Genomic DNA, 27,976 nt, shown 5'->3' on the forward strand with positions numbered 1-27,976 from the left:
ATCTGCCATAATTTGCCTCTTGGTGGCTTTTGACATTCTCCAAAACTGACTTGTGTTCCAGTTCTGAAATCCTAGCACTGGAGATGGCTGGTGATGTACAGTTGAGCCTGGAGTGGAGTAGAACACGCCAGTTCCTAAAGTACTCTGCTGCATTTAACAGCACAAGACACAGAGCTCAGACTTCGGCTACATGCCTGTGGTCTTGGACCACATCTGCTAACGGAGAATGAGTCTATAGAAAACAAGGACCGACAATTACACTGATATAAAACATGTTTTTTCGTTTACTGCTATGGATGAATATATATATTTTAAAATATTTCAATTTTTTTAGATAAAAATAAATTGTAAAATAATGACAAAAACCTGCCATTTTAAAACATTGCCTATTTAAAATACTGGTATTTGATAGTAAGCTCCATGAAGTAGTTTTAGTCAGCCTTTCTATAACATTGCTCCCTCGAACATCAGATATAGAAACAGCAGTGCTCAATCCATGATATGTTGAGGCATTATATCATTTGTAGTGATTTACATACAAAAATGTAAGATCTAAAGTAATACGAATATGACAAAGTGATAAAAGTAAAAAATACATTATCAGTGAATAATATTGTCATTAGCTATGTTAAAAAAATAATTGAAGCCTTAATTTATAAAACATGAGATCATACGATAGCATGCATACATTACACCAGAACCGATGTTCTTTACAAATGTACTTCAAAGACAAAGTCCTGGATTAATAAATGTCCATTTGGCACTTTTATAGCTTAAAATAAGAGGGCTTGTATTAAGCCTCGTTCATCCAGGAGCCAAAGCCACATTCTAGACTTTTTACGTATAGTTAGTTGCCTTCTTGAGAATTCAGTCTCTGGCCCTCTCCATCCAGAATCAAACCAATATCCTGCAAGTAGAAGAGATGCATACAATAAATAGGTCAGTCTAAATCTTATTGGATAATAGCAGTGCGTTACAGTTAAAATACCATGCAAATAAATCATTCACATCAGTGACAACTCCAACTGATATGGTAACACAGCAAATTCTAACTACAGAGCAAGACAACAACAGTAGTTATTTGCCCTCATTTAACTGAGACTGCTCTACATGCCAGTAGACAGGTAGTGTTACCCTCAAGCAAGGGGATGTTGATGTCTTGCTGGAAGTTCATCTGTTCCTGACAATTTCAGCACTACATCCCGCTTTGATGTGTTGCAGCTCTTAGAGGCAGAAGAAGTGTTCAGCCCTCTTTCCTTCTGTAGTCTCTTCCCATGCGAGGGAAGGCCACAGGGTTTATGAGGATCTGCTGGTGACTGCTGAGCAACAGACGACAGACAGCCCCAGCCAGGCAAGGGGGCAGAGATCTTACTCAATCTGGCCACTAGCGAGGATGCTCGACCTTCACTGTGGCCCTGGTAGTTTAAAGGCACTAGAAGATCAACACATGCACACAGGTCTCCAGCTCTTAAGCATCAGACATGCTGAGGAACCTCCACTTGAGCTAAAGTTGAGCTCCAGTCACCTCCATATTTAAAAAATCCTGCAGCCCACCTGGCATAGTCCTAGCTGGGTAATTTAGCTAATTTAGATTCTGGACTGGTAAGAATTCAGATTAAGGTAGATTGTCTGTTTCTCTTGACATCCATTCTTGGTATTATAGCATATAAAGTGTGCCTCTGTTCAGGAAATTGTGTTCAGAGTGTTCTAAAGGCACCACTCTCCTTCCATAGGCAGCCAGGTAGAAACTCATGTTGCAACAGATTGCTTTCTGTGGATTGCTAACCATGGACCTGCCTTCAGCTTGGAGAAAGACATTCATCTGCCTTCACGATCTGCTCGCGCTGTCTATGCTAGCAAGAATCTAGTAGAACACTCTCTTTTCTGCCCATGATTGGCAGGCCACCCCCATAAAGGAAACCACTCATTCACCGACAGTGGACCACTGGGTTAGAGGTACATCTTACTTCAGAAACGTTGTGGCACTAGCAAATCAACATTGATCTTTTAGAGAGATTAATGCAGCCCTATTTTATTGCTGTTTTTCCTGCAGATTTCACAATGTCTCTGCCACATTCAGATTCAGCTAGTTATCACACAGCAGACAACGTGTGGTTTCTCGCCTGCTCATATCACAAGACCAGGCCTTGCAGCCTTTCCTAGGAGTTTGCAGCCCATGTTGCCTCACTATCCCCCAGCATCAACAGTGTAGCCTTATCAATCTACTACATTCGAAACGGAGGGCGTAATGACCTACAGACATGCATACTACGCTTATCCGCCACACAGACCTCACACCATATATGGGCACCACTGTTATACACCAACAGCGTAGGAGTACAGTCCTGAAGAAAAAACGAGTAAGGTACATTCTTTGTGCTCAAGACCTACAGTTGGTAAGGATGCGTGGGGAATGTAGGGCCTTCTTTGGTCCACGAAAAGTCTAACTGCTCTTCTCTCTATAGGTAGCCTGCTGCTGCAATATCAAGAATTTCTCTAGCAAGGAGAAAAACTCGCTGGTGCCGAACCCCACAGGTAGCCATTAATGATACAGCAGTCTATGAGCCGCTCACGGAGCACGTTTCCCATCCAGGACAGTTTTTTTTAACTGGAATGAAGGTGTTCATACCAGGTTTCCTCATGCCTTACCTTGCACTCCTTAAACAATGGCTGTCCCTGAGAACCCCAGCTTTCTGCCACTATGATAGTTCCTGTTTCATACATAAGGAGCACTGTTGTGAGAAACAGATCTGGACATATTGCTCCTGAATACTGGTTAGAGCATGGCTACTTGACCATTTTCTCAGCTGCCCCTTTGAGAAATGAATATCTGGAGTACAGGGGATATTTATGGGGATGGTACTAGTTGTGTATGTTTTTGAAGAATTTTAAAGTTACTGGAGTGGTATTTCCTGACGAATGAGCAAGACATTTGCTGCAAGTTAAGTGATGAAGTTAGTATACTAATACGGGTTCAGGAATATGAAAAATTGAGTCTTTGAAAAGACTATAAAACATGTTTTTAATTTGCAGGCTACATAAATTGGTGGTAGTCTTCCATTGAATGACATTCTCAGATATATGTCTGTTCGATGGTTTACTGTTCAGGTTACTGAACAGGCTATATGAGAGAAAGGATTTTAGGTAAAAATATACACAATACACCTTATGGCCAATCTGGTAGTGATAAAATGATATTTACCCCTATGAGAAAATCAGTGGGTTATACCCTAAGGGTCTTTGATAGATTAGCTACATAAGGAGATTTGAGGGGCACATTTTGGATATGTCTTTGTATACCCAGAGCGGTGGATGGGGGATTAGAAATTTTGAATACTAAGTTTCAAAGGGGAGGCGATGATAAATAGCAATGTAAATTCATCCTTTATAGACATTGGGGTTGTTTTTCAGCATCAATGTTCCGCTATTGTTTGCATTAAATTAAATATGTAGGTTGAATTTAGCACATACTTCTTTCCAGTTAAGTGTGTAGAGGCCAACATCTGCAAGAACTAGAAGCACCCCATGATAACTAGAAACTCTCTACCAATCTTCTGGATTCCTTCACATCTGTCAAACTATGAGAAGGTGCATTCACAGACTGCAGAATGCTATTATATCCCATCGAAGCAATCACAACTAGAAATCGCTCTATGACAGGCGGTGCAGATGCAGTGTTAGTGATTAATTTTGGGGTGAAACAGACTGTCTCAAAATATGATAAAAAGTTCCTCATCTACTTCGACAAAGCATGTTACCAAAGATGCAGACTGAATAATTCAGTATCATCGTCCACCTGAGAGGTCGCTCTGCAAAATCCATTGCATTTCTGAAGAATTTGAATCCATGCATCTCCCATTTATATTTCCCAGCACACTGAAATGTCTATTTTGGAGTGCAGAGCTAATTAAGGAAGTTGTCCTATGTTACACAACCACCCCTCAGTGAAAGTTGAAGAATGTTTCACAGTAAAAAGATCTGTATTGCAGAAACGTTGCAAATGGCTCACAACAAGAGGGACCATTTCATGTAGCCCAATGCAAAGATCATGGTATGGTTCAGCAACAGCTCGATGAGCAAAGAGCATTCCTCATTGATCTATCTACTTTACTTGTGAGACCAGAGAGAAGGAACTACCTCTTCATCGAAGGGTTAAAAACTCTTTAACAGCAGGTATATTCTCCCAAGAGTGTCAAATCTTTGACTAGAAAAAAGGGGCTGCGAGAGTGAACCAGAGGTACCCGAAAATACAGAGTGGCCAGGAAGCACTCAAGGTTTGATGGATAGCTAAGCAAGGAATAATGGTGCAGTTCAGACTCTGTTGGGCCTGGAGTAGCATTTCATAGTCCCGGGCCCCAGATCTACAAATCTAATACAGGTGACAGAGGTTAACCACATACAACTGGTCGCTTCCTAAGGGCTTAGCTGTTTAAGTTTTAAAAGAAGTGTTTGGTAAGAATATATTTGTGGTTTATGCCCAAATATGTCTGGATCAGGGCAGAACGATAATATTTATAGAATTTAAAATGAGAGCATTAAAAGGAAATATATTTAATTGAGTTCTGGAAATAAAGTACAATGTAAAATTCCATAGAGAGAGAACTAGTATGGAGGCAATTTAGATTAAGATAAGTATAGGGTGGTCGGTCAAAATGACAAAGCATTAACCAATAATATATATTTTTATGAAAGATTTCACAATCAGTGAAAGTGCCAGACTGGCAAGCATGGAAAAAAAGAAAACAAGAGGGGAGGGCTTCTGCACACTCACTAGCTGTGTCCAGGGCACTCCAGTGTGGTCTCAGGCTTAAGGTCGATGCTTACTCCTGGCACTTCCCACTCATAGACCCTCGGATCAGGCTTCCGCCCAAGCCTCGGGTCATTGTGTGTGTGTGAGGCCTCCAGCCACCAAAGCCAGCCTCTTCAGCACGGATGGGCAGGCGACTCAGAGGAGGCCTTTGTGTCAATTAAACCGTCCTGTGTTTCCTTGGGTCTTAGTCGATGTGCCCCCTGGCTAATCTTCACCTCTCTCCCAAATGACCCCATTATGATCACACAGCTCCCCTCCATCAGGATAGGGCTCAAATCTGGTGTTTGCCTCTCCGTTGCAACCAGGTGGATGCCATGAGGGTGGTATGGTTGTGAAGGGGTGCTTACCACTATCTATTTATCACTCACCGACTCTTAGCACCTCTGCGAGGATCCTCAAGGAAGTCTAACACTCACTTCTTGCTCCAGCCTCAGCCATACACCCATGAATGGGTTTCATGGAGCTGACACGCTTTTTGATGTATTTGGGTCCTGCTTTGCATTCCATACACTTAAAAATATGATGAGAGATAGGTAATCTAGAAAAAGACACATGAGAAAAAGGTAAAGGTAACGAAAGGTAGACGTAGACAGAGAGACAAGAGGAAAAGCAAAGAGGTTCAAGGACAAGAGAGCAAAAGGAGAAGCAGTACAGAAAAACGGGTCAGGTAATGAGAGTAATGGGGGAGGAGAGAAAGGAAGAAATAGAGGCCAAGGGTAGATAAGATAAATGCAGTGTACAGTGAAAAAAGGAAGCTGAGAAGCATGCATAACATACAGTAAGAAAGGGGAAGTTTGTACAGAGGTAGAGAATTGTGAGATAGAGGAAGAGATGGTGAGGAAGACATGTATAAAGAAAGATGTGGAGGGAGATAGTTAAGATGGAGAACGACTTATAGTAGAGAAAAAGGTCAGGAAAAAGATTTGCTTGTGTGCGAGACTGATAGAGAGAGGGAGGGAAAGAGAAGGAGGAGTTGATAGAGAAAAAGGAGTAGAAGAACAGAGGTAGCGAGAAAGGGGTCAGATATTTAAAAAGTAAGGAATAGGTGGAATGAAAAAGGGGAGGTGGAGAGGTGAGGTAGTAAACAAATGAGGAGATACATTGATAGGTTTGGTAGTGAAGTTAGGTATAGAGAGAGAGAGAATGTGGAAGGCTAAAGGTGAGGCAGTCGGAGAGATGTGAAGTGGAGAGAAAAATGAGCTAGAGACGTGAGGTGGGGTGAGACGGGGAAAGGGTGAAAACATGTAAGGTGAGGCAAAGACAGGGATGAGGCTATGTGAGAGTAAAGTAGGAGGAAGATAGATACTAAGAGGTTAGATAGAAAAAGTCAGTGAAGTCAGACTGCGAGATGAGGTAGAGAGAGAGATGAGGCAGAGAGTTGACGTAGAGAGAGGTGATCACACAATATAGACATTGAGTGACAGAGTGACAAGTCATGAGAAAGGCAGACAGAGATGAAGTTGAGTGAGGTATACTGGTTGTTTTTAAAGAGGTGAGGAAGATATAAGTGAGGTAACAGAGATGGACAGAATGTAGATACACAGAGAAGCATAGATACACAGAGATTAGGAGAGGGATTAAGTTAGAGGAGTTGAGGTGAATTAAGGAGACAGAAATGACAAAGATTATTTTTCAGTGTAATTGTCAACTGCCTGAGAGTGTGAGGGTTAAGGCTGGGCAGTGCAGGATAGGATAGGATAAACCAGCACAGTAAGGGGCAGATTATTATTTTTTTGTGCAAAGAAGTGAAGCAACCAAAGTTGAAACACTGTGTTGCACTAGGGTGAGAGTGCAGCACAGAGCCATAGAAAGTGTAGTAATGAAGCAGACATGATGAAGATGGTTTAAGAGCTTTAGTCCAAGTTCCAGATGGACACTCGAAAGGAACGAGAGGTGGGGTCGACACTTTCAACCCCTTGTCAGCTGTACGGCACACAACACACATATCAACCACATCATTGATTTCAGCATCATTAGAGGGCCACCAGAAAACCTCACAAATACGTTGCTTTGTAAATGTAGAACCCAAATGTCCATCATGAGCTTTGGCAATAATCCCTTTTCTGAGGCTCTGCAGGAGAATAAGTTTTTCTGAGCGTAGCAAAACTCCACCTTCTAGAGAAATTTCTTACTCAGCCTTCCAAAAAGGTTGGAGACGTGGAGAAAGAACACGCTCTCTGGGCCATCCACACCTGACAAACTCACACACTTGCTGCAAGACATCATCATTGCTAAGAGCACTCAACCAGTTCTCCCCTGTGCCAAGATCATGTTCCAGTAAATCGAGTGAAGCTACAAAACAATGCTAATCCATTTTGTTTTGCACGTGTGGGTTCGTATCCCATCCTCGTCGACACAAATTTGTAGTAATGAAGCAGGCATGATGAAGATGGTTCCACAACTTTATTGGTTGTAGGCTACACAGCAGACAGGAGACACAGGCAGATCTCCATCCAGATGCAACCGCCCTCCAAACCTTTTGAATTTAACAAACCCAGCAACAAGGCAACCATAGAACATTCTAACAGAAATGATACAAGCATTAGAACATAGAGCTGCGACATAGGGCTACAGCACTAAGTAAAGTAAGGCAGAGAATACAACACATAGTTCTTAAAATGACCTGCTTCTGCGCACTAACTCTGTGCCTAGTGCCACAAACTACCTTTGCACCACGTACAGGGGTGTGTGCATGCTAACACAGGAGTTGTACTGGTAGAACACCTTCAGTACAAAATCCTATTGCAAGATAATTTCTGAAATATTCCACAAATTGTGCTGTACAGTGCAGCGCATGCAATTTGTGGAGCATTCAGAGAAATTAAAACAATGCTCCATGTTAGCACCCGCTTCAAGCAGGCAGTGTTCTCTGATGCAAAGCCTGGCATGGCTATCTTAGTAGATCAGGCTTGGCATCAAAACTATGGCCGTGTGCAGTAATACTCCCAAGTTACCCCCGAGTAATACCCTCTTGATGCAAAGTGCTATTTGCACTAGAAAGTGCACATTTCAATCGCACAATTCCTTTTGTGCTAGAAAGAAACAGCCTGATTCATCAAGGTCAGTATTTGCTATTCCTTAATAGCGATTGTTAAGGAATCGCTATTAAGGAATAGCAAAATGTTATTCACCAAGAAATTGCTAAATAAATTGCGATTTCTAATTATTCCTTAATTGCGATTAGCAAATTGCTAATCGCAATTAAGGAATATCTCCCCATTCATTCCTATGGGCCCAAGGGCCCATAGGAATGAATGGGAAGACATTTCAATGTGCGAATCGCAATTAGCGATTCGCATATTGAAATTGCGATTTCAAGGGTGCAGGGGTGTCCAAAGGACACCCTGTAGCATCCCTGAAATGTATGCTACATTGGTGTTGCGCACACACATGTCCCAAGGACATGTGTGTGTCTAACATGAAACTTAGAAAAATGCATTTAAATGCATTTTTCTAAGTTTCCGCTATTTACCACGAGGTTTGACCTCGCGGTAAATAGCGGGAAATTTTTGCGATTTCGCAATTTAAAAATGTTTCAAGAATAGCATTTAAGGAATCTCTAATAGAGATTCCTTAAATGCTATTCCTCGCAAATATGCGAATTCTTAAATAGCGATTTTTGCATTTGGGATGATGAATCCCAAATGCAAAAATACCGCTCGCAAAGGGCCAGATTCTCAGAATCTGGCCCTTTGCGACCGGATTTAAAAATGATGAATCAGGCTGTAAATACCCTTGCAAGCGCTTGCGTCCCTTTGCTTAACATTGTTGCAGCGTAAACCCTTAGTTAATCCGGCCCTCTGTTTCTGTTTCACATTCTCGGCTGTCAAATAAAAAAAAACAATTTTAGACTGTCTCACTCATTTTACCTCGTGGTCCAGGGCCGGCTTTAGCACTGGTAGCACCTGGTGCGGTAATCTTTTTTTCCAACATCTCCGTCGCCCCTTTCACATATATTTCATTTGTTTTAAAGTGCAGGTAACTAATTCACTCAGCTACCTAAATAAAATACAGATCTTTCTTTGCAGCGGGCATATTAACACGGCGCTACTTTATGGCGAGTCAAAAACTTCCACTAGACCACTTAATATAGATTTTTCTCGCACAGTACGCACCCTTCTAAAGCCGTCCTTGTGGTGGTCCCTTGGAAGGTGGGGGCCTTAGGCAATTTGTCTACTTTGACCAGGTCTTAAAACACCTCTGCCTCGCAGCAGCAGAGCAGCACAACCTGAATAATAGCCTTGTTAGTCTTCCAGGCAGGGCAGATACAATTTGGTACTATTCCAGTTTGCTCAATCTAACATGATGTATCTTCTCAAAGCTTCCAGCTCGGACATTTAATCCTTACTGTGAAATTACTCTTTGACAATGTGGACCACTATGAAATAAGAATGGACAACTTCACCTACCTACCATCATGTAGAATACGCTTGAGGCTTGTCACCGGAATGTTCAGCATCTTGTGGATGGGTTTTCAGGGGGAGCTCTACAGTCTGCAGAAGGAACACAGAACTATGAAGCTTAAGAAAGAAATTGAGAACAGAGGCCTATGAATAACATGTCTTTCCAAAAAAGGGAAAATCCCCAGAGCTTCTCACATCATATCGCCCTATATCCCTTATTAATTCGGATTCCAAATTATATGCAAAAGTCCTAGCACTCAGGCTCAGTGGGGTCATAGAACAGCTCGCCTCCCCATGGCAACATGGTTTTATCCCTGGAAAGGGAACCACTGAACACATCCGTAGGGCAATTGCCTTATTTGACGTCATGACAGCTAAGGGGGAGCGAAAGTCTATGATTTTACTGGATGCTGAGAAAGCTTTCGATCGTGTCACCTGGAAATTTCTATGGGAAGTTATGGCACGCAATAATTTTGGCCCCAAATTTATTAACTCAATAAAATCAATGTATCACGTCCCAAAGCGAAAGTCCTCGCGGCCGGATTATTCTCTGAATCTATTAATATAACAAGAGGTACTAGACAAGGTTGTCCATGCTCACCCCTGTTATTTGCTTTATATATCAACCCTCTTATTGTGAAATTATTAGAGAGCACTATTATTAAACCGATTGTTAGTTATCAGTTTGAAACGAAAGTACTGGCATATGCTGACGATATTGCGATAGTCACACCTGATCCTACAGAAGCTATTCATGAAATAGAGGTAATTACGTCGGAATTTGGGACTTACTCTGGGTATTCCCTTAACAAAGGAAAGACGATTATAATAAGCACACCCGACACAGTTTGCATTGATCCTCGAAGAGTTGAAAAAGCTACTTATCTGGGCACTGAACTTTGTGCAAACACTAAAACAATCTCACAAATTAATTTTGATCCATTACTGAAAAAAATTGAGAACGACTTTAAAAGGGTCAATAGCCTTCATCTGTCTATTATAGGGAGAGTTAATTATGTTAAAATGAATACGCTACCCAGGTGTCTCTATTTATTTAGAGCAATACCGCTAGCCATTAAAAAGGAGGTTTTAGCAGCGATTAACTCACTTATATCTAAGTTTGTGTGGCAGAATGGAAAAATTAGGAGATCTATTGAACTACTGTCTCTGCCTATCGAGAAAGGCGGTCTTACTATACCTAATGAACAAGTTACTTACCTTCGGTAACGATATATCTGTAAGAAACATTAGTTAGTGTTAGATTCCTTACCTTAGAATATCCCCAGGCGTCAGTCTGGATCCGGAAACTTTTGCGTAGCAGTACCCCTGCGCGTCGGTAGGCGTCGTCTGCAGGCGTCCCCTGCGGCTCCGCGTCCGTCGTCGGCGTCGTGCGCCGTGATGACGTCGCTGGAGTACATAGACGCCGCCTCCGCGCGCTGACGTCAGTTCTTTGCACACAGCATTTCCGCGCCAGGAGACGCAGAGCCATGAGAGAACCAACACTGGTGCCAAGTAAAAACTAGGGCCCTGAAAGGGATGACCTTAACCCTAGGTATCAGTTCGCAGAACGGGGAGGATGGGTGGGTTCGGTAAGGAATCTAACACTAACTAATGTTTCTTACAGATATATCGTTACCGAAGGTAAGTAACTTGTTCATCTGAAAGAAACACGTTAGTGTTAGATTCCTTACCTTAGAATACATACCCCAGCAATACCAACCCCGGTGGCGGGTCTGCGAACCAATACAAACTACACCAGAAAGTCCTGGAGGACAGAACGGCCAAAGAAGCCATCCCTCCGGACTTGACTGTCCAGGCAGTAGTGCCTCGCAAAGGTGTGCAGCGAGGCCCACGTAGCTGCTTGGCAAATGTCCTGCAAGGGGACTCCCCGGCCCAGGGCAGTAGTAGCCGCCGTGGCCCGAGTGGAATGGGCCCTCAGCCCAACAGGAGGCTCCTTCCGAGCCAAAGAGTAGCACGCTTTGATGCAGAGGACGACCCATCGAGAGATGGTTCGTTTACAGACCGCCCGTCCCTTCTTCGCACCCACGTAGCCAACAAACAGTTGGTCATCCACCCGGAACTGGCGTGTGCGATCCATGTAAAATGAAAGCGCACGTTTTGGGTCCAGACGATGGAGCCGCTCTTCATCCTTTGAAGGATGCGGAGGCGGGAAGAAGGAAGGGAGGGTGATGGACTGCCCGATGTGAAAGGCCGAAACAACCTTGGGCAGGAAAGAAGGTCTAGTCCTCAGAACCACCTTGTCAGGATGAATGGACAGGAAAGGAGGTTGGACAGAAAGAGCCTGGAGCTCACTCACCCTCCTGGCAGAGGTGATGGCAACCAGGAAAGCCGTCTTTAAAGTCAGGAGACGGAGAGGACAAGAATGAAGGGGCTCAAAGGGAGCACACATCAGGAAAGTCAGAACCAGGTTCAAATCCCACTGAGGCATCACAAACGGAACAGGTGGAAACATGTGAGTGATGCCCTTCAAGAATCGAGTTACAATCGGGGATTTGAACAAAGAAGGCTGATCAGGAAGCCTCAAGAAGGCTGAAAGGGCAGAAAGGTAGCCCTTGATAGTGCCCAGAGCAGAGCCCTGCTGGGCAAGAGAAAGAAGAAACAGAAGAACCTCCGAAAGAGGGGCAGAAAGAGGGTCCACAGCCTTTGCTGTGCACCATGCCACAAATCTGTTCCACCGACAGGCGTATACCGACTTAGTGGAGGGACGCCTGGCTGCCAGAATAACATCACAGACTTCAGGAGGCAAGTCAAATGGCCTCAACTGCCGCCGCTCAATCTCCAAGCATGGAGGTGGAGACTGGACAGGTTCGGGTGGAGGACCGTCCCCTGCTGCTGCGACAGAAGGTCCTCCTGAAGGGGCAGGCGGATCGGGGGACCGACTGACATGCTGAGTAGCTCGGGATACCAGTACCTTCGAGCCCAGTCCTGAGCCACAAGGATAACTTGGGCCCGGTCGCGCCTGATCTTCTTCAGCACTCTGGGCAGAAGTGGTATAGGCGGAAAGGCGTATAACAGACCGCAACTCCACTCGCGCCGAAAGGCGTCGCCGTGCGAGTGCCGTCTTGGAAACTCCAACGCGCAGAACTGATGACATTGCGCGTTCTCTTCTGTGGCGAATAGATCTAACCAAGGCTCTCCCCATCGCAGAAAGATGCCTCGCGCCACGTCCGAGTTCAGACGCCATTCGTGATCCATCGAGCACCGACGGCTGAGTTCGTCCGCCCTGGCGTTCAGAGAACCTGCCAGGTGTTGAACCGTCAGAGTCACGCCCTGACGTTCCAGCCATTGCCAGAGGCGCAGAGCCTCCTGGCAAAGGGTCCACGACCCCACTCCGCCCTGTTTGTTGCAGTACCACATGGCGGTGGTGTTGTCGGTGAACACCTGCACTACACTCCCGTTGACAAAGGGGAGGAATGCCTTCAGTGCCAGACGAATCGCCCGCAGCTTCAACAGATTGATATGGAGCCGGGACTACGCCGCAGACCAGATGCCTCTGATCTCTGCCTCTCCCAAGTGGCCACCCCAGCCCTGGAGGGACGCGTCCGTCACGACAACGTGCTCCGGTCGGGGAAGGGAGAGGGACTTGCCCCTGACCCAATCGCGGTCCGTAAGCCACCACTGCAGTTGTCTCGCAGTGCCCTCCGAGATCAAGACGTGGTCGGACAAGTTGCCCTGATGCTGGGCCCACTGAAACTTCAGGTCCCACTGCAGAGCCCGCATCCGCCACCTGGCGTGATGCACCAGAAGGATGCAGGAAGCCATCAGTCCCAGCAGCCGCAGCGTCAACCTGACCGAGACTCGGGATAGCGGCTGAAAGATGGGAATCAAAGCCTGAATATCCCGAACCCGCCGTTCCGGAGGATAAACCCGAAACTGCGCCGAGTCCAGAACCGCTCCGATGAAAAGGAGCTTTTGAGAGGGACACAGGTGTGATTTCGGCACGTTGACGGAGAACCCCAGGTCGTGCAAGAGGTCTGCCGTCATCTGAAGGTGGTGGACGACTGTTTGGGGCGAGCCCGCCTTCAACAACCAATCGTCTAGGTAGGGGAAGACTGAAACCCCCAACCTGCGCAGATGGGCTGCGACCACCGCCATCACCTTTGTGAACACCCGTGGGGCGCTGGTAAGGCCGAAGGGGAGCACGATAAACTGAAAGTGCTCCAGGCCTACCGTGAACCGCAGGTAACGCCGGTGGGCCGGCAGGACGGGGATGTGAAAATAGGCGTCCTGCAAGTCCAACGCTACCATCCAGTCTTGTGGGTCTAGAGCAGCCAAGACCTGAGCTAACGTCAACATCTTGAACTTCTCCTTCCGGAGGAAGCCGTTGACGTTCCTTAGATCCAAGATAGGACGTAGGCCCCCCTTGTCCTTCTTGGGCACCAGAAAGTAGTGGGAATAGCAACCACGCCCTACTTCTGGCCCAGGAACGCGCTCGATGGCCCCCTTGGCCAAGAGGGCCGTAACTTCCTCCTGCAGAAGTGTCAAGTGGTCCCCCGACACACGGTGGTTCTGCGGTGGCATGGCTGGAGGAGAGGTCTCGAAGGGGAGGGAGTAGCCCCTTCGGACGATTTGCAGCACCCACCTGTCCGAAGTGATCGTGCTCCAGTGAGCGTGGTGATGGCGAACCCTGCCACCCACTGGCGTCACATGGGGCCGAAAGCACGGACTAGGAGGATTTTGGGGTAGATGCTGCGGGGGAAGGTGTGGTCTGACCCCGCCGTTGTCCCCGACCGCCACCACGGCGGTTTCCACGGCCGCCACCGCGTTGGAAGGATTGTTGCGGCGCGTGGCTGGCAGCACGTGTGGGGGCGCCCCTTCCTTGGCCACGAAAGGGACGAAACGAACCCGGTTGCTGACGCTGGGTCGAGAGACCCAAGGACTTGGCCGTGACCCTGGAGTCCTTGAAGCGTTCCAGCGCGTGGTCCGCTTTGTCACCGAACAGGTGACAGCCATCAAACGGCATGTCCATCAGGGTATTCTGGACATCAGCCGAAAAATTGGCGGATCTCAGCCAGGCGTGGCGACGAATCGCCACCGTCGTAGACATAGCTCTGCCCAGCGAGTCGGTCGTATCAAGACCACACCGAATTGAATATTTCGCTGCATCTCGGCCCTCAGCCACAGCCTGACCGAGCTTTGCCCGCACCTCCATGGGGCATTCTGGCAGCAGCTCCGCGACCGTATCCCACACAGAGTGGGTGTAGCGGCCCAAGAGGCAGGCGGTGTTGCAAGACCGCAGGCCCAAACTAATGGACGAGAAGACCTTTTTGCCAAACTGGTCATACCTCTTGGATTCCCGGTCGGGCGGGGCCGACGGGAATGCGGACTGGGAGGTCGAGGCCTGGATCACCAGACTCTCAGGAGTGGGGTGGGTAGACAGGTACTTGGGGTCGTCCGGACAAGGACGGTGGCGCCTGGCCACGTTCCGATCAACAGGCGCACCTGAAGCGGGCCTGGACCACGTGCCCAACAGAACGTCAGACAAGGCTTCATTAAACGGCAGCAGTGGCTCCAATGGGCATGACTGCGGTTTGAAGACCTCGGTGAGGATGTTAGGCCTCACGGCCGCGACGGGGAGCTCAAGGTTTAAGGCCTTGGCAGCCCTCATCAGCACCACAGAATAGGCAGCTCCCTCCACCGATGCCACGGAAGGAGGAGAGATCAAACCAGGGTTAGGAGAGTCGTCCAAACCACTGGCATCCCCCAAGTCACCTGTCCAGTCCGGGTCATACTGGCACTCGCGAGCCAGAGGGTCCTCGGACCCCTCCCAACCTTCACCGTACTCCTCATCCTCTCCGTATTCGGAGTCAATGATGAAGACCGGCTCCTCGGGGTTCATGGGCCCCATCGGCGCCGGGACCGGCGTCGAGCGACGCCCGTCCGGCGCCGCGTCCGGCGTCGGAGAAGGTAAGGGGACGGCGCCGCCCGGAGCCGGCGCCGGAACCCCACCGCCGGCCGGAACCGGCAGCGGAGAACCGGCGCCGCGCGGGGGCGGCGTCGGGGGTAACCCCGATGGCAACGGCGCCGGGGAGGCCGGAAGACCAGCCGGCGCCGATCCCGAAGGCCCCTGCGGCGCCGGGGTCGGAGCCGTCGGCGGCGCCGGAGCACCCGACGGCGCCGAGGCAGGGACACCCGAACCGCCAGGGCCCCCAGACGGTAGCACTGGGCCCAAAGGCGCCGTAGGCCCCGTCGGAGAAGCGAGCGCCCTCATGGCCATGAGGAATGCCTCGATCTCCTCAGGCGTCGCGCCATGCCCAGGGACCGGAGGGTATGAGGCAGGCCGCGCCGGCGACTCTCACGGAGCCGCGGGGTTGGGGTCACCCGAGCCCCCGGCCGCATCGCGCGGGCGTCGGGGGGAGTCGGGGGTACGATGACGACGCCCCGACTTCTTGTGCTTCCTACCTGACGAGCCTGACGAGTGGTGTCGACTTCCGGAGCGCCCGGCGCGGCTCCGCGACCGCTCCCTCGAACGCTCTCTCGACCTCCGGCCGGACCGGGACCGCTCCCGGTCCCGACGTGGGGCCGACACCCAGAGCTCCAGTAGCTTGCGGGACCGCTCCCGCCTAGCCTTGTTGGTAAGGGCCCGGCAGTCGACACAGGAGTCCACGTCGTGGTCGGGGCCCAGACACCGGAGGCAGAGGCGGTGATGGTCTGTGACCGACATCGTGCGCTCACAGTCATCGCAATTCTTAAACCCAGGCATCCTATCAGGCACAATAGAGAAAAAAAAAAAAAACAATCGAAAAACTTGGTCAAAGACCGGAGTACTGCTCTTCAGATCTGCGTCCACTGGCGCGGAAAAAAGAAGAACTGACGTCAGCGCGCGGAGGCGGCGTCTATGTACTCCAGCGACGTCATCACGGCGCACGACGCCGACGACGGACGCGGAGCCGCAGGGGACGCCTGCAGACGACGCCTACAGACGCGCAGGGGTACTGCTACGCAAAAGTTTCCGGATCCAGACTGACGCCTGGGGATATTCTAAGGTAAGGAATCTAACACTAACGTGTTTCTTTCAGATATGGAACTATATTATTGGGCAGCACAACTAAAACAGCTTATGCCATTGCTCAGAGGTTATAGCGAACGGAACTTAGAGGGGCGTGTTGAAATACCGTCAATATATGAACTTATAGTTGGGCGGGAAGCAAAAGGCTTGTTACTCCGAAAAACTGAGACAAGAAACTATAAAGCTTTTAAAGGTGAAATTATGATCAATGTTTGGAAAATTTGGAGTAAAATTGCTAAATATAGTAAAGTTGAGAAAATTAATCGCTATACACCACTTCTTTACTCTAATTTTATTCAAGTACAGGATTCAGACGCCTTTTTAAAACATTGGGCTAAGATAGGAATTAAGACAATTGGTGATTTTCTAATAAAAGACTATGACAACTTTTTTGGATTTAAAAATTAAATATAATTTACCGAATGGGGATTTTTTGAAGTTTGCACAGATATTTGCCACACTAAAAGCCAAGGAATCACTAATTTGCCTACATAAGTATGAAATTATGGATGTAATTTTTAGGACAAATATTAGAATTGGAACTCTATATAATACTCTTTTAAGCATGAAGAAAGATGATCTTGATAAAACGGAAAAAAAGTGGTGTTTAAAATTGAATAACCCAAACGTGGATTTAGACCAGGTGCTAAATATGAGTCAAAAGTTATTGATGGCAAGCAATCTTAAGGCACAATTGTACAAAACTATCTTTGACCTTTACTTTAGTCCTGCTAAACTATTTACATGGGGTAAACGAGACAATGATTTATGCCCAAGATGTACTCAAGGGCCGGCAACTCTTACTCATATGTTGTATACTTGTCCTAGTTTGACATTATTGAAAACCATGATAAATTCCTTTTGGGAGGAAATTTTGGGACACATAATACCAGAATCGGAAACCCTATTTCTTTTTGGTCATGACCTTACCTTAAATCTAGAAAAAGCTGAAGAAAGATTAGTTTTTATTGGCATGGCTGTTTTCAGGATAATCCTATCTGCGAGATGGAAAGACGCAGAGCCACCAAGTTTTCAGATGTGGTTAGCACGCCTTTTGGCAGCTTATAGATATGAATCTGCAATATTTAAAACAAGAGGGATACGATCCAAATTACGAGGAGATGCGCTTTGGTGCCCAATAACTGAATGGAAAAATAGCATCGTCCCTGGTGGTATTGGGTGATTATTGACCATATTTATAATTGATTTAGAGTGTGTTTATACTGTTGTATAATTTATAATTATCTAAAATTCTATCTATGTTGATTCTTCGTCTCTTTGGATTACAAACCCTGCGATTCATTTATTTATAACATTGTATTATTTGAGTTAAATTTGAACTGATGTACTGCTGTAATGATGTCCTACTTATTATGCCTGAATAAAAAATAAAATAAAAAAAAAAGAATAACATGTCACAAGACTGCGGGAGCTGGAGCAACCGGTTGAATTTTCTGGTCCTTTACTTATGTCCAAGATCAGCTCTGTCCAGACAAGATTCAGTATTTTACAACATGTAGGGTTAAACCGTGTGTCTCAATATAAGACAGACTGCATTGCCCGTACACTTTCAACCTTTTAAATAAAAACTGCAGTCCTAGGTAGATGATGTTTGCATATTAAATTAGAGTATCTCACCTCTAGAAGCAATGCCAATCAGAAGCTTTTGTGGTGTTGGGGGTCAAAAAACAGCTAGCGGACCTGACCCAGAGAAAACAGGTCCAATCCTGCTTTCCTAGATTAACCAAACTGTGTGACCCTGGGCGATTACTTGGTCTCTCTGCCTACTTGGCCATGATCATTACATTTGAGAGAACCCTGCAATATATCAGTTCAGGATGCGCACTGTACCAGAACCTCTTTTGAAGATGGCTTAATAGACCATAATGTTGCTCCCTTGGTAACGACAATTGAGGCCTTGTTTAGAATGCACAAAACAACTGACTTGCCTTTTGGGTCACTAATAAACATGCCATTAGGGCAGTGTCTGTGTCTCCCTATCCCAACAGCTGCACGTCCTTGTTCAGACCCTTTTTAGTCTGATTTATAGCTATCCATTTTCAGAAAGATGTTTTTTACTTAACTGTATCTGAATGTTTATATACTGAGCGTTATATGGGCCACTTACGTTTTATAGCAAAAGCCAACAGGCGAGAATTCATCACATGAACTACTGAATGGAGTCATTACTTGACTTGTAAGTCTTTTTTAGTAAACCTATTTAGGGGATTAGTGCCTGAACGATTGACATGAATCAAACGCTGCTGCCTATGGTAGAAAACAAGTAAAGCCGTCCCACTTCCCGTCATCCATCTCCCTTAGAGTATGTTTGCAATAAAAATCTTCGAAGCCTTGCCACTTCTCCATGCCAGGGATGGAGAAGTCGGTCCTTGGCCACATCGGAATGCCCCAGGCACTCTTTTCTGGTGGGCAGTTAGATGAGTGCCGGACGCTATATGCTCAGTGTGATAACGTTTACTTTTCATGCCATGGGGGTTGTTTTAAGGATGCTTTGGGGGCTACAGTGGTTAATGTAGCTGGTGAGATGCACAGGGATATTGCCAAGACCATCACTAGCTGACCTAAGTATGAGCAGGTGAGATGGTGGACTGACTCGGAGCAAATAAGTGTCATGATCGATGACCAGCTTTAACCTTATCAAATTGGTCTTGAGCAGAGGCGTGAATCTCCGAACTGCCTGAAACCATGCGCCTTAAGAAGCAGGAGATGGTGGCAATATGCCGTGAGTGGGAGCGCTGCTCGGAAGCAGGCTCTGTGTATTGTATTGCAACATTTATTTAGTGCAAACCCCTATGTGGGCGCAGAAATGCTTGCCTACATAGGTAGCACCCTGCACCACGTGGGTTTGTGTTTAGAAGTGTGTTGTATTTGTTTTGATCCTATGTGAGAAGTGTTTCCATGTCATGCATGATGAGCATGAGGTGCTGTCATCGTGTTCTAGACCGCAGCGTTTACCAGTGTGATGAATTTAGAGGTGTGAGAGAGGGGTTAGTTTGTGATTTTCAGTAAGCTGGCAGCTTCAGTAGCTCTGCAGGTCCTTCAGGGTATTTCTTATGACTAGCTGGTAACTTCACTATCGTGCCTATTCTGAGGTATTTTGTTTAAAGTTTATGATCCTGGGCAGGTGTCATCTTGAACTCTTAGGACCTGGTTCACAAACTGCATTTTGTAGTATGTAAAGTAGTATCACAACAGTACTACTCTCTTACAACACAATGCAATTCATAAATCTAGGAGTTTAAGTCTCCTCTGCCACCTCACCTATCTTTTTAATGGGCCGATCCTCAAACATGTAAGTTTACTACATAGGGGCCGCATACGATGTCGGAACGGACCGGAGTCCGTCCAACATTGTTTGGGAACTGGAACCTAACAACCTCCTGTCGTCGGTTCCAGTCCAGCAAGTAGGATACAATCCTATTATTTACATTGGGAGCATGCACTCCAAACGGATGCATACTCTCACTGCAAAGAGCAGAGGTGCAGTTCATCCCTGTACCCCATGGCAGGTACCTCAAAGGGCCTGCCACCAGGTGCAGGGATCCACATGGGAGCCGACATTCGGTGCCCTTGCACCAATGGGTGCCCACAAGTAAGATTCCCACAGCCTTTCTGTGTTGGAAAAGCCAGCACAGAAAGGATATTTGATTCTTCTATTGAAATCCCTCAGCCAGAAAGACCCGCCGAGGGATTGATGGAGGATTTCCGAATGGCAGCTGGGTTCGCTGAGCCTGTCGGAGGCCCTTCGGAAATTCGGTTCAGATTCCTTTTCGACCAACCCCATCAAAATGGGTCGGTCGGAAAGAAATCCGAACAGGTTATTCCGATGTGGTCGGAAGGGCACCGACCGATGGACAGAGCCTTTTCTGACCGCATCGGTATAAGCCCCTTAGTAGTAAATTTCATAGGGACCATGGGGAGTGGCTGGAAAAGAGGGCATTCTTACTACTTAATGGAATGCATCCAACCACAAAAGAGTAATCCCATTGCTATTCATAAACTGCCCTTTTAAAGTTACTAAAGCCAATAAATACCAAAATAGTAGTAGATGAACGCCAACTCAGAATTGGAAAATTCCAACAACACATATGGCCAATCACTGGTACTGCAACACCCTCAAACAGAAAATAATATGCACACTAGTTAAAATATAAATACATTTAATTTAACGTTAACATTTTTTTTTCAAAAAACTAAATATTTTCTATATTAAAATTCCCTAATAACCTTTTATTAATTAAAAAAATGTATGTAACATTAACAACGGACACTAACTGGTAATCAGGGAAAGGCCTATAAAAAGGAGCACCCACAGAACGGCAGTGTCTCTGCAACTTCATCAGTACCAAATTTCACTAGCTAAAACTGCTCCTGTTGACTGGTCTTGCTTTCCTGCCTTGACTGCTTAGGTATTTAGACGTTGCACTCATCATGTTAGAGAGCCTGCCTTACTCTATTCCCTAGTTTTAGAGGTTTCTCTTGAACTCATTTCACTCCTAAGGCTACATCTATCTTCAGTCAGCTAAGTGGTACAAAAACATAGGAGATGTTGGATTCTACTTATGTGTGTGGGTGGGGCTGATCGAATATACAAACTTTTATTTAAGTAGCAGGTTAGAGAAATATTAAAAAAATATTAATTTGCCAGAAATTGAATTTAGCGATTTTATTTTCAGCATTCACTTTTAGAATATGAGGGAGCAGTTTTGTGCAGCTAATTATTTTTTACAATCTTTTGTTCGAAATTCATTTCTCTAATGTGAGAGTTTCATTTATAGCAAATTGGTTATCTTTCTTTACAAATCATTTTTTTTTCTTTTGACATTTTCTGTGGACAGAATTAAAGTCACATAACTACTCCTGCCCTGTTACATTAACATGAATCCAAATTTGGAAAACACAGCGCCTAACAATGTGGAAGTACAAGGATCAGAACCAATCCCCTTGGTGATAAGAGTGTGGGCTTTGAGCACTATGTGTGATGTTGAAATATGTAGTAGCTCTGAAAGCACACCTAAACATGCAAGCGTAAAACAAATCCTAGGGCCTGCTCATGGGTCACTGTTATTTGCACAACAGTGTTTGTTGAACTAATGCACATTCCAGTCAGGCTAGCAAGTTACTGAAATAGAAAAGAGATAAGAGGAGGAAGGTGGCTAACAGAAAACCGTGCTATGCAGACTGTAAATTGAATCTACAGTTTAAAAACTTCCAATACTCACAAGTAATGAAAGGTACCTTCCACAGGTGATATGTGACACACATACATGCCCTTAGGGCATGTATGTGTGCCACGTGGCACACAAGCCAAAATCAGGGGTGCAACAGGGTGTCAAAATGACACCCTGTTCCCCTTGACAATTCAGTATTTTTACCGAATCGGTATTTACCGATTCGGTAATTGACATTGATTCCTATTTGGTAAAAAATACCGAATTTTTAGCTACATCTCATTTACCAAATCTAGAATACCGAATCGGTAAAATTCTGTATTTTAGAGTCGGTAAATGAGGATTACCTACATCGGGCCCTAGGTCTTTAAACTACAGCTCATACAATAATTTTTAAAAGAGTTTACACATTAAAAGATCTTATTCGCAAACATATAAACATCATATGATCCTTAAAACTTAATTCCTAAAAATTTTAAAACAGTAATATTTCATTTTAGATAGCGATACGCTTTTTTGTACTTAAGCCTCTAATGAATTAGGGAACTTATATACACCCTGCACATATTTCCCAATGGCTTTCGCAATATTTAAGTTTTCCATATCAGTAAGAAGCTCCCATGCTTACAAGCGCGCCTTTTCATCATAAGGGACAAAGAAATAAATTACGTAAATGTAAAATTTTTCGACAATCCAATAAAATGTTAAAATGTTTTATTTCATCCCCAACTTACACATGCATTTGCCATCGGGTTGCATTAGACCTGATTTTATTGCACTATTTGTTACAGCCAGATTTATTCCAATTCTTATCCTTAGAACTTCCATTCGTAACCATCGATTTGGTAATATAACAAGGCAGGAATAACTTATATCTTTCTCCCAGCTTTTGCTCATAAATTTTACAGAATGTTTCTTACTCAGATACTCTCGGACTATTGCTCTTGACAGTTCTTTTCCCTGTCTTTTGAGTACGCTCTTTATTACAATGATTTGTAATGTCTACGGATACATTTTCACCCTCAGGTGGTCACAGATGGTCTGAAGTTTGCTTCTTGTGGCTTTAGTCCATTTTAGCTCACTAACTTGGATCTCTTTCATACACCATTGAGATACCTTTGTGACCTCCTCACGACCCAAGCGATTCCAAAATCTAAGACTTTGTTGCACCTGTATATTCCATGCTATCAGCCCTGATTCCAGTCTGATAGTTTGGATCATTGCCGAGCTTGGCAGGGACAATAAAGATTTTAGGCATTTCCCTTCCTCTTTTTCCCAAGAGCTTTTACCATCGATACAGAAGATTTCTGAACCATATTGGAATTGAAGGGGAATCATTGCTATATAGGCCGTCAGTAGAGGTTAATGGGACATATCACCATAACTATGATTGAATCTTTTCAGCCTGCATACTGACAGCTGAGCTTTTATTTTCTGTGCCTCAAGGTGCACACCCCACTTCATAGAATTTGTAAAACATATTCCAAGATATTTATATTCATTTACAAGATCTAGTTTACCCAGATACCAATTGCACTTCGTATTCCTCTGCCCGAAGCACAAAATGTTTGTTTTGTCCATGTTTACTGTTAGTCTTTTGGCCGTACCGTATGCGCTAAAAATATTTAGCTTTATTTGTAGACCCACCTCAGTTTGGTCCAATATTACTAGATCGTTGACATACAGCAAACAGGACAGATGCCTTCCTTTTTTTTGGGGCTTGCACCTCTAGCAGAACTCAGAGTAATAGGCAAGTCTGCTAGGAATATGGCAACAGGAGCGGGGGCCAAAACACAACCTTGCCTGAGTCCATTATTTATTGCTATTTCTGGTGTTAGGCTGCCAGACCTATCTTTAAATAATTGTGCCCAATTATGAATGTGTAGCTCCTGGATCACCATCAAGAGATCAGGTGGAACCTCATAGTTTCTCATGGTCTCCCACAAACACTCCCTATCCACCAAGTCAAAAGCTGCACGAAAGTCCACGAAACAGCAATACAACTTGCCCTGCAGCTCCATGGACTTCTGCACCACAGCCCACAAGGCAAAGCAGTGGTCTATAGTAGAGTGACCTTCTGAAGCCTCCCTGTTCTATTGGAACTATCGACCGCCGCTCCACCCACTCCTTTAATCTACCAAGGATTATTTTTGAGAATTCCTTTTCTCCAATGTCAAATAAGTTAATTAACCTGTAATTCATTGGGTCCTTCCTATAACCCTTTTTTGGTAGTTGTCTAATTATGGACCCTCTCCAGGTTTTAGGGATACAACCAGAGTCTAAAATGGCCATAAACCAATGGGATAGGACTCCTGCCCACCAGTCTATTTGAGTTTTAATTATTATAGCTGGAAGATTATCAGGTCAAGCTGCACGAGATAAATTCAGCTTTTTGATTGTTTAACTTACTTTCTCTATATTAAAGGCTGTTTTAGCTCATCTACCATCTATAGATCTACTTTCAGCTGGACTCCGACAAATCAGTTTTTAACTAAGCTGAACAAAATTTTCTCCTAATCTCATGCAACCAAACAACAACAATCAGCATACAGAATCAAATAATGGTTCCTCGAATCCTGCATAAAAGGGGTACATAAGGAAAGTGCTGCTGTATCAAGGATGGTTGAAAGTGCTACGCGAATGCCACTAACACAACATTGCAAGGCATAACAATGCTCCGCCTCCGAGGTTCCCAAAGACCACTGCAAATTGCAAAGAAGGAATGAGGGGGAGGACAGTTTGCTGAGGATACTGATTCATTAAGGATAGGTATCATTAAATCAATTGCCCATCTAGGTCCTGTTTAGGAGTGTAGAGGAACTCCAGGAGGGAATCTTGGGGAGTTGAAACCATCCTTCGCACCTGGAATTTCCTCATGGAATGCCTGTTATTGTGGGTGAATTACTGAACAGACGCAGTTTGACTGGGAGGAATTCCGCTTGTTATTGCCAGTTTTGTGTGGGTTAACAAACACTGTTAAATGTAAATGTGTGTGTGTGTGTGTGTGTGTGTGTGTGTGTGGTGGGGGGGAAGAGGGCTGAAATGTCACAAAGGAGGGAGGAAGAGTTGAAAGAGTAGGAGAGGGAAAGGGAAGTTGAGTCATGCAAGAGAAAGGGGACAACATGGACCGTGTGTTGAGGCTTGATTGCAATTGCAGTCATAGCCTCATGCAATTTTACCTGACAGATTTTCCAGCCAATCATGCACCTGGGAATACTGGGCCAGCCATTATTGGACTGAGCAGCTCATAACTGGGAGCTTAGTGCAAGAAATTGTCATCCACAGGCTGCACATCCCACCGATTGCCACTCATCATTTAGGTTTATCATGTGGCTAATGTGTGTCGGGTTCAACCTCTGACCTTCATGATGAACAGGCTCGGCAGAGGGTGTCGGCTCAATCAATCAATGAATCAATCAATAAACGACACTCGACTGACCTCGATTTGAACCTCTCACTTTCATGAAGTACATTTAAGCATGAGGGCGTATACTTAGATCTACGTAGGTTTGACAAAAAATATTAGAAATCCAAGTTGGCTAATCCATTCTCAATTTTTTTTCTCGCAATGGAAATTCCATGGTTGATAAATTCAACTTCATAAATGGCCAGGTTGCTAAAACAGATTTGTTATTTTCTTATTCTTCCTACCAATGGTCACCCAAATCAGCTCTTTTCTGCTCCACACTCTACAATTTCTCACACACTATCCTACGTGCTCTGTAACCTTGTCACTCCTTTTTTTTCTTTATGGGGTTTGGGGTGGATTGGGAGGATGAGGAGGACAAATGGGTGATACATGAATGGGCCCATCCTTCCTCTTCCTCATCACTCCGACTTGCCTACCTTAACACCGGCTCCTCAGGGTTACCTTTTCCCATGTGCTACATCCCTCCCTACGTTAATTGTGTGTGTCTTTTTTACGTCATCATTCCCCCCTGGACTCTCACTTTACATCATGGTCTGCCCTCCTCTCCTCCAGACGGTGTTCTCCGCATCTTAACCCTCTCTTTCATCTGTTCTCCTCTACCCTCCTATGCTCCCTGTTGTTTAGGTTTATTTGCTTCCCTCAGTATTGCCTTTGCTTCCAACTAACACCACTTAACTCCTAACCTAGTCACTTCTATTCCATTTTGGCTATTTGTTTATTATTTGTTCCAATTCCTCGTCTCTACCCTGAAGTCTTCTCTTGCACCACCCTCACTTCTATTGCTCTGTGCATCGTTCTCCTCATCTTTTTCTTTGTTGCATCAGTCTCCTGCCCCTTCCTCCGACATTGCTTTATACAACTTTATTTGCAGCACTAAAGGAAGAGAGACATCCATTTTTTATAGTATATCTCTATTCCTCCTCTATGATGTATTTTAATAAAAATCTAATTTAAACTTCAATACCTGTTATTTGTGAAATGTATCCACTTTTTAACTTTTTGCACTTACAAAATGAAAAAGAAATTGAGGGTGGACCTGGGTCCCTCATTTTTTAAAACTTTTGTGGAGTTCTCCTTCTCTACTTGACAACATGACTTTTCATCAGGATTTGCCTTTTGTTAGCTTGCTATTTGTCAAGCTTGCGTTCCACTGTATGCCCATAATTCAATTGAGCTAGCCAAAGTTAAGTCCACGTTTCCGAGGAGTAGACCTGAAAATATTACTAAAATGCATTTCATGTTTGAAGGTCTGTTATGGAAAGTGCATCATGCTCAGAAAAGTATACATTACTAATAAACCACATTAGTACTACTGTTGAGCCCTGTGATGCACATATGACCCACAACGCACCAGGTTACTGCTGCTGCTGAGGCTGGAGCAGGAGCCAGCAGGGAGCAAGGCACTCAGCTCCAGATCAGCAACCATCTGTCGAGACTCCGCCAGCAGACGCTGCAGCTTACCAGTGGGTGAACACGACTTCTAGAACGAGAAAAACACATATTACTAGTTTACCCCATATATCAATATCACCTTTTAGTGGCATTACATTTTTCATAACAGTAGTGCACCAGTTTTTGCAAGTCCTTAAAAAATGTCTTGCTCCACAGTCTTAGTCAACCGGTAATGCCTTAATACATATTTGTTCAGTTTTTTTTTCATTAATATGTTTATTAAATTTAAACACAACAGACAAGAGACATTATCCCTTCCCAAGCTCTTTGTTCATCCCTGAATGATTTTGAAGATTGCAAAGATCAAATCTAACATCCCTTCAGTATCTTCGCCACGCCCTTCCCCTGCCCCCACTATCTTCCTCCCTTGACCAGTTCCCCCCCATCTCTCTGGATTCCTTTCTTGAGCTTCTCCAGAAAGTGAAGTCAGGCTCCCCGGCTGACTGTGTTCCAGCTCGCATTCTGAGAGAGCTCTTCATTCACTGCCCGATCCCTCCCTTTCCCTTCTTAATGCTTCTATGTCCTCTGGCCTAGCCCCGAAATCCTTTAAATCGGCCATAGTCTTCCCCCATCCTAAAAAAGCCCGGCTTAGACCCCTCCCTCCCGTCCAACTTCAGACCCATTTCCCTTCTTCCATACCTTGGGACGATCTTAGAGAGCTATATTACAACATGTCTCTCCACTTTCATCGAGGACAACCATCTTTTGGCCTCACACCAAGCGGGATTCCGCCCGGCCCACTCCACTGAGTCAGTGGTCCTGTCCGTTCTAGACGAACTAAAGAGCAAGGCTGACTCAAATATACCCCAAGCCTTGGTGCTCCTTGATTTGTCAGCGGCGTTTGACACAGTCAACCACCCCAGTCTTCTCGACCGTGTCCGCGCAGCGGGCGTTCGGGGCACTGCTCTCTCTTGGCTAGCCTCTTTTCTTACAGAACGGACTCAGGCGGTCCATCTTTCCGGTTTCACTGCCCCCACCCGCCTGGTTCCATGCGGGGTCCCCCAAGGTTCCTCCCTGTCCCCCCTTCTCTTTAATCTCTACATTGTAATTGTTGTGTCTTGTAAAGCGCACTGCTACCCGGAGGCCTCGTAGCGCTATAGACCGCTGGGGAACCCGTCCTGGCTTTCCCTGTGAGATAGTCCCTCCTGGGGGTCTCCAAGGTGAAACCAGGCATCCCCGGCGTTTGTGTGGGGCCGTTGTGGAGATGAGGCAAGCTAATGCCCAGAGTTGCCGAGTGTGCTCCCTGGTCGGAGTAGGCACCGATGCGAGAATTATCAGTCCGCTGATCCTGGTCCAAGACCCTGCCTCGTCGGGAATCGAACCCTGGTCCCGGGCCGTTCTCTGCACTCGGGTCTGCCGCCTCTAACCAGTGAGCCACACCTCTTAAAGCGCAAACACCTGCTAAGATGGTATCGAGGATTTACCGCACCACACTGTCTGCTAGGGGGAGTAAATATACCAAATCGCGACTGGCCTGGCAGCGTGACCTGCAGGTAGACCTTACGGATGATAAATGGCTCTACTGCTGCATGAGCACTAAACCTGTCTCGCTAAATGGCCGGCACAGACTCGTTCACTTTGAGTTCCTACAAAGGGTTTACTACACGCCGGAACGTCTACATCGTTATGGGCTTCGGGAGGAGTTTCAGTGTGAAAGAT

The 27,976-nt window shown here is 45.6% G+C and overlaps 1 protein-coding gene across 2 annotated transcripts in view; it reads right to left on the bottom strand.

The window, feature by feature from the left end:
* Positions 1–268: 268 nt before the first annotated feature.
* CCDC62 (coiled-coil domain containing 62) overlaps positions 269–27,976 on the bottom strand; it is a 218,235-nt gene continuing 190,527 nt past the window's right edge. Inside the window, exons 11-13 of one of the 2 annotated variants that reach the window (XM_086942944.1) lie at positions 26,217–26,345; positions 9,224–9,303; positions 269–907 (exon numbers count right to left, since the gene is read on the bottom strand). In XM_086942944.1, coding sequence (XP_086799070.1) covers positions 9,226–9,303; positions 26,217–26,345 — 207 coding nt within the window. In that variant the 3' untranslated portion in view covers positions 269–907; positions 9,224–9,225. The remainder of the gene's footprint in view (positions 908–9,223; positions 9,304–26,216; positions 26,346–27,976) is intronic. The other variant, XM_086942945.1, reaches the window with a different exon arrangement.

Source organism: Lissotriton vulgaris, chromosome 11 (assembly GCF_964263255.1).
Source record: "Lissotriton vulgaris chromosome 11, aLisVul1.2, whole genome shotgun sequence".
Classification (NCBI taxonomy): Eukaryota; Metazoa; Chordata; class Amphibia; order Caudata; family Salamandridae; genus Lissotriton; species Lissotriton vulgaris.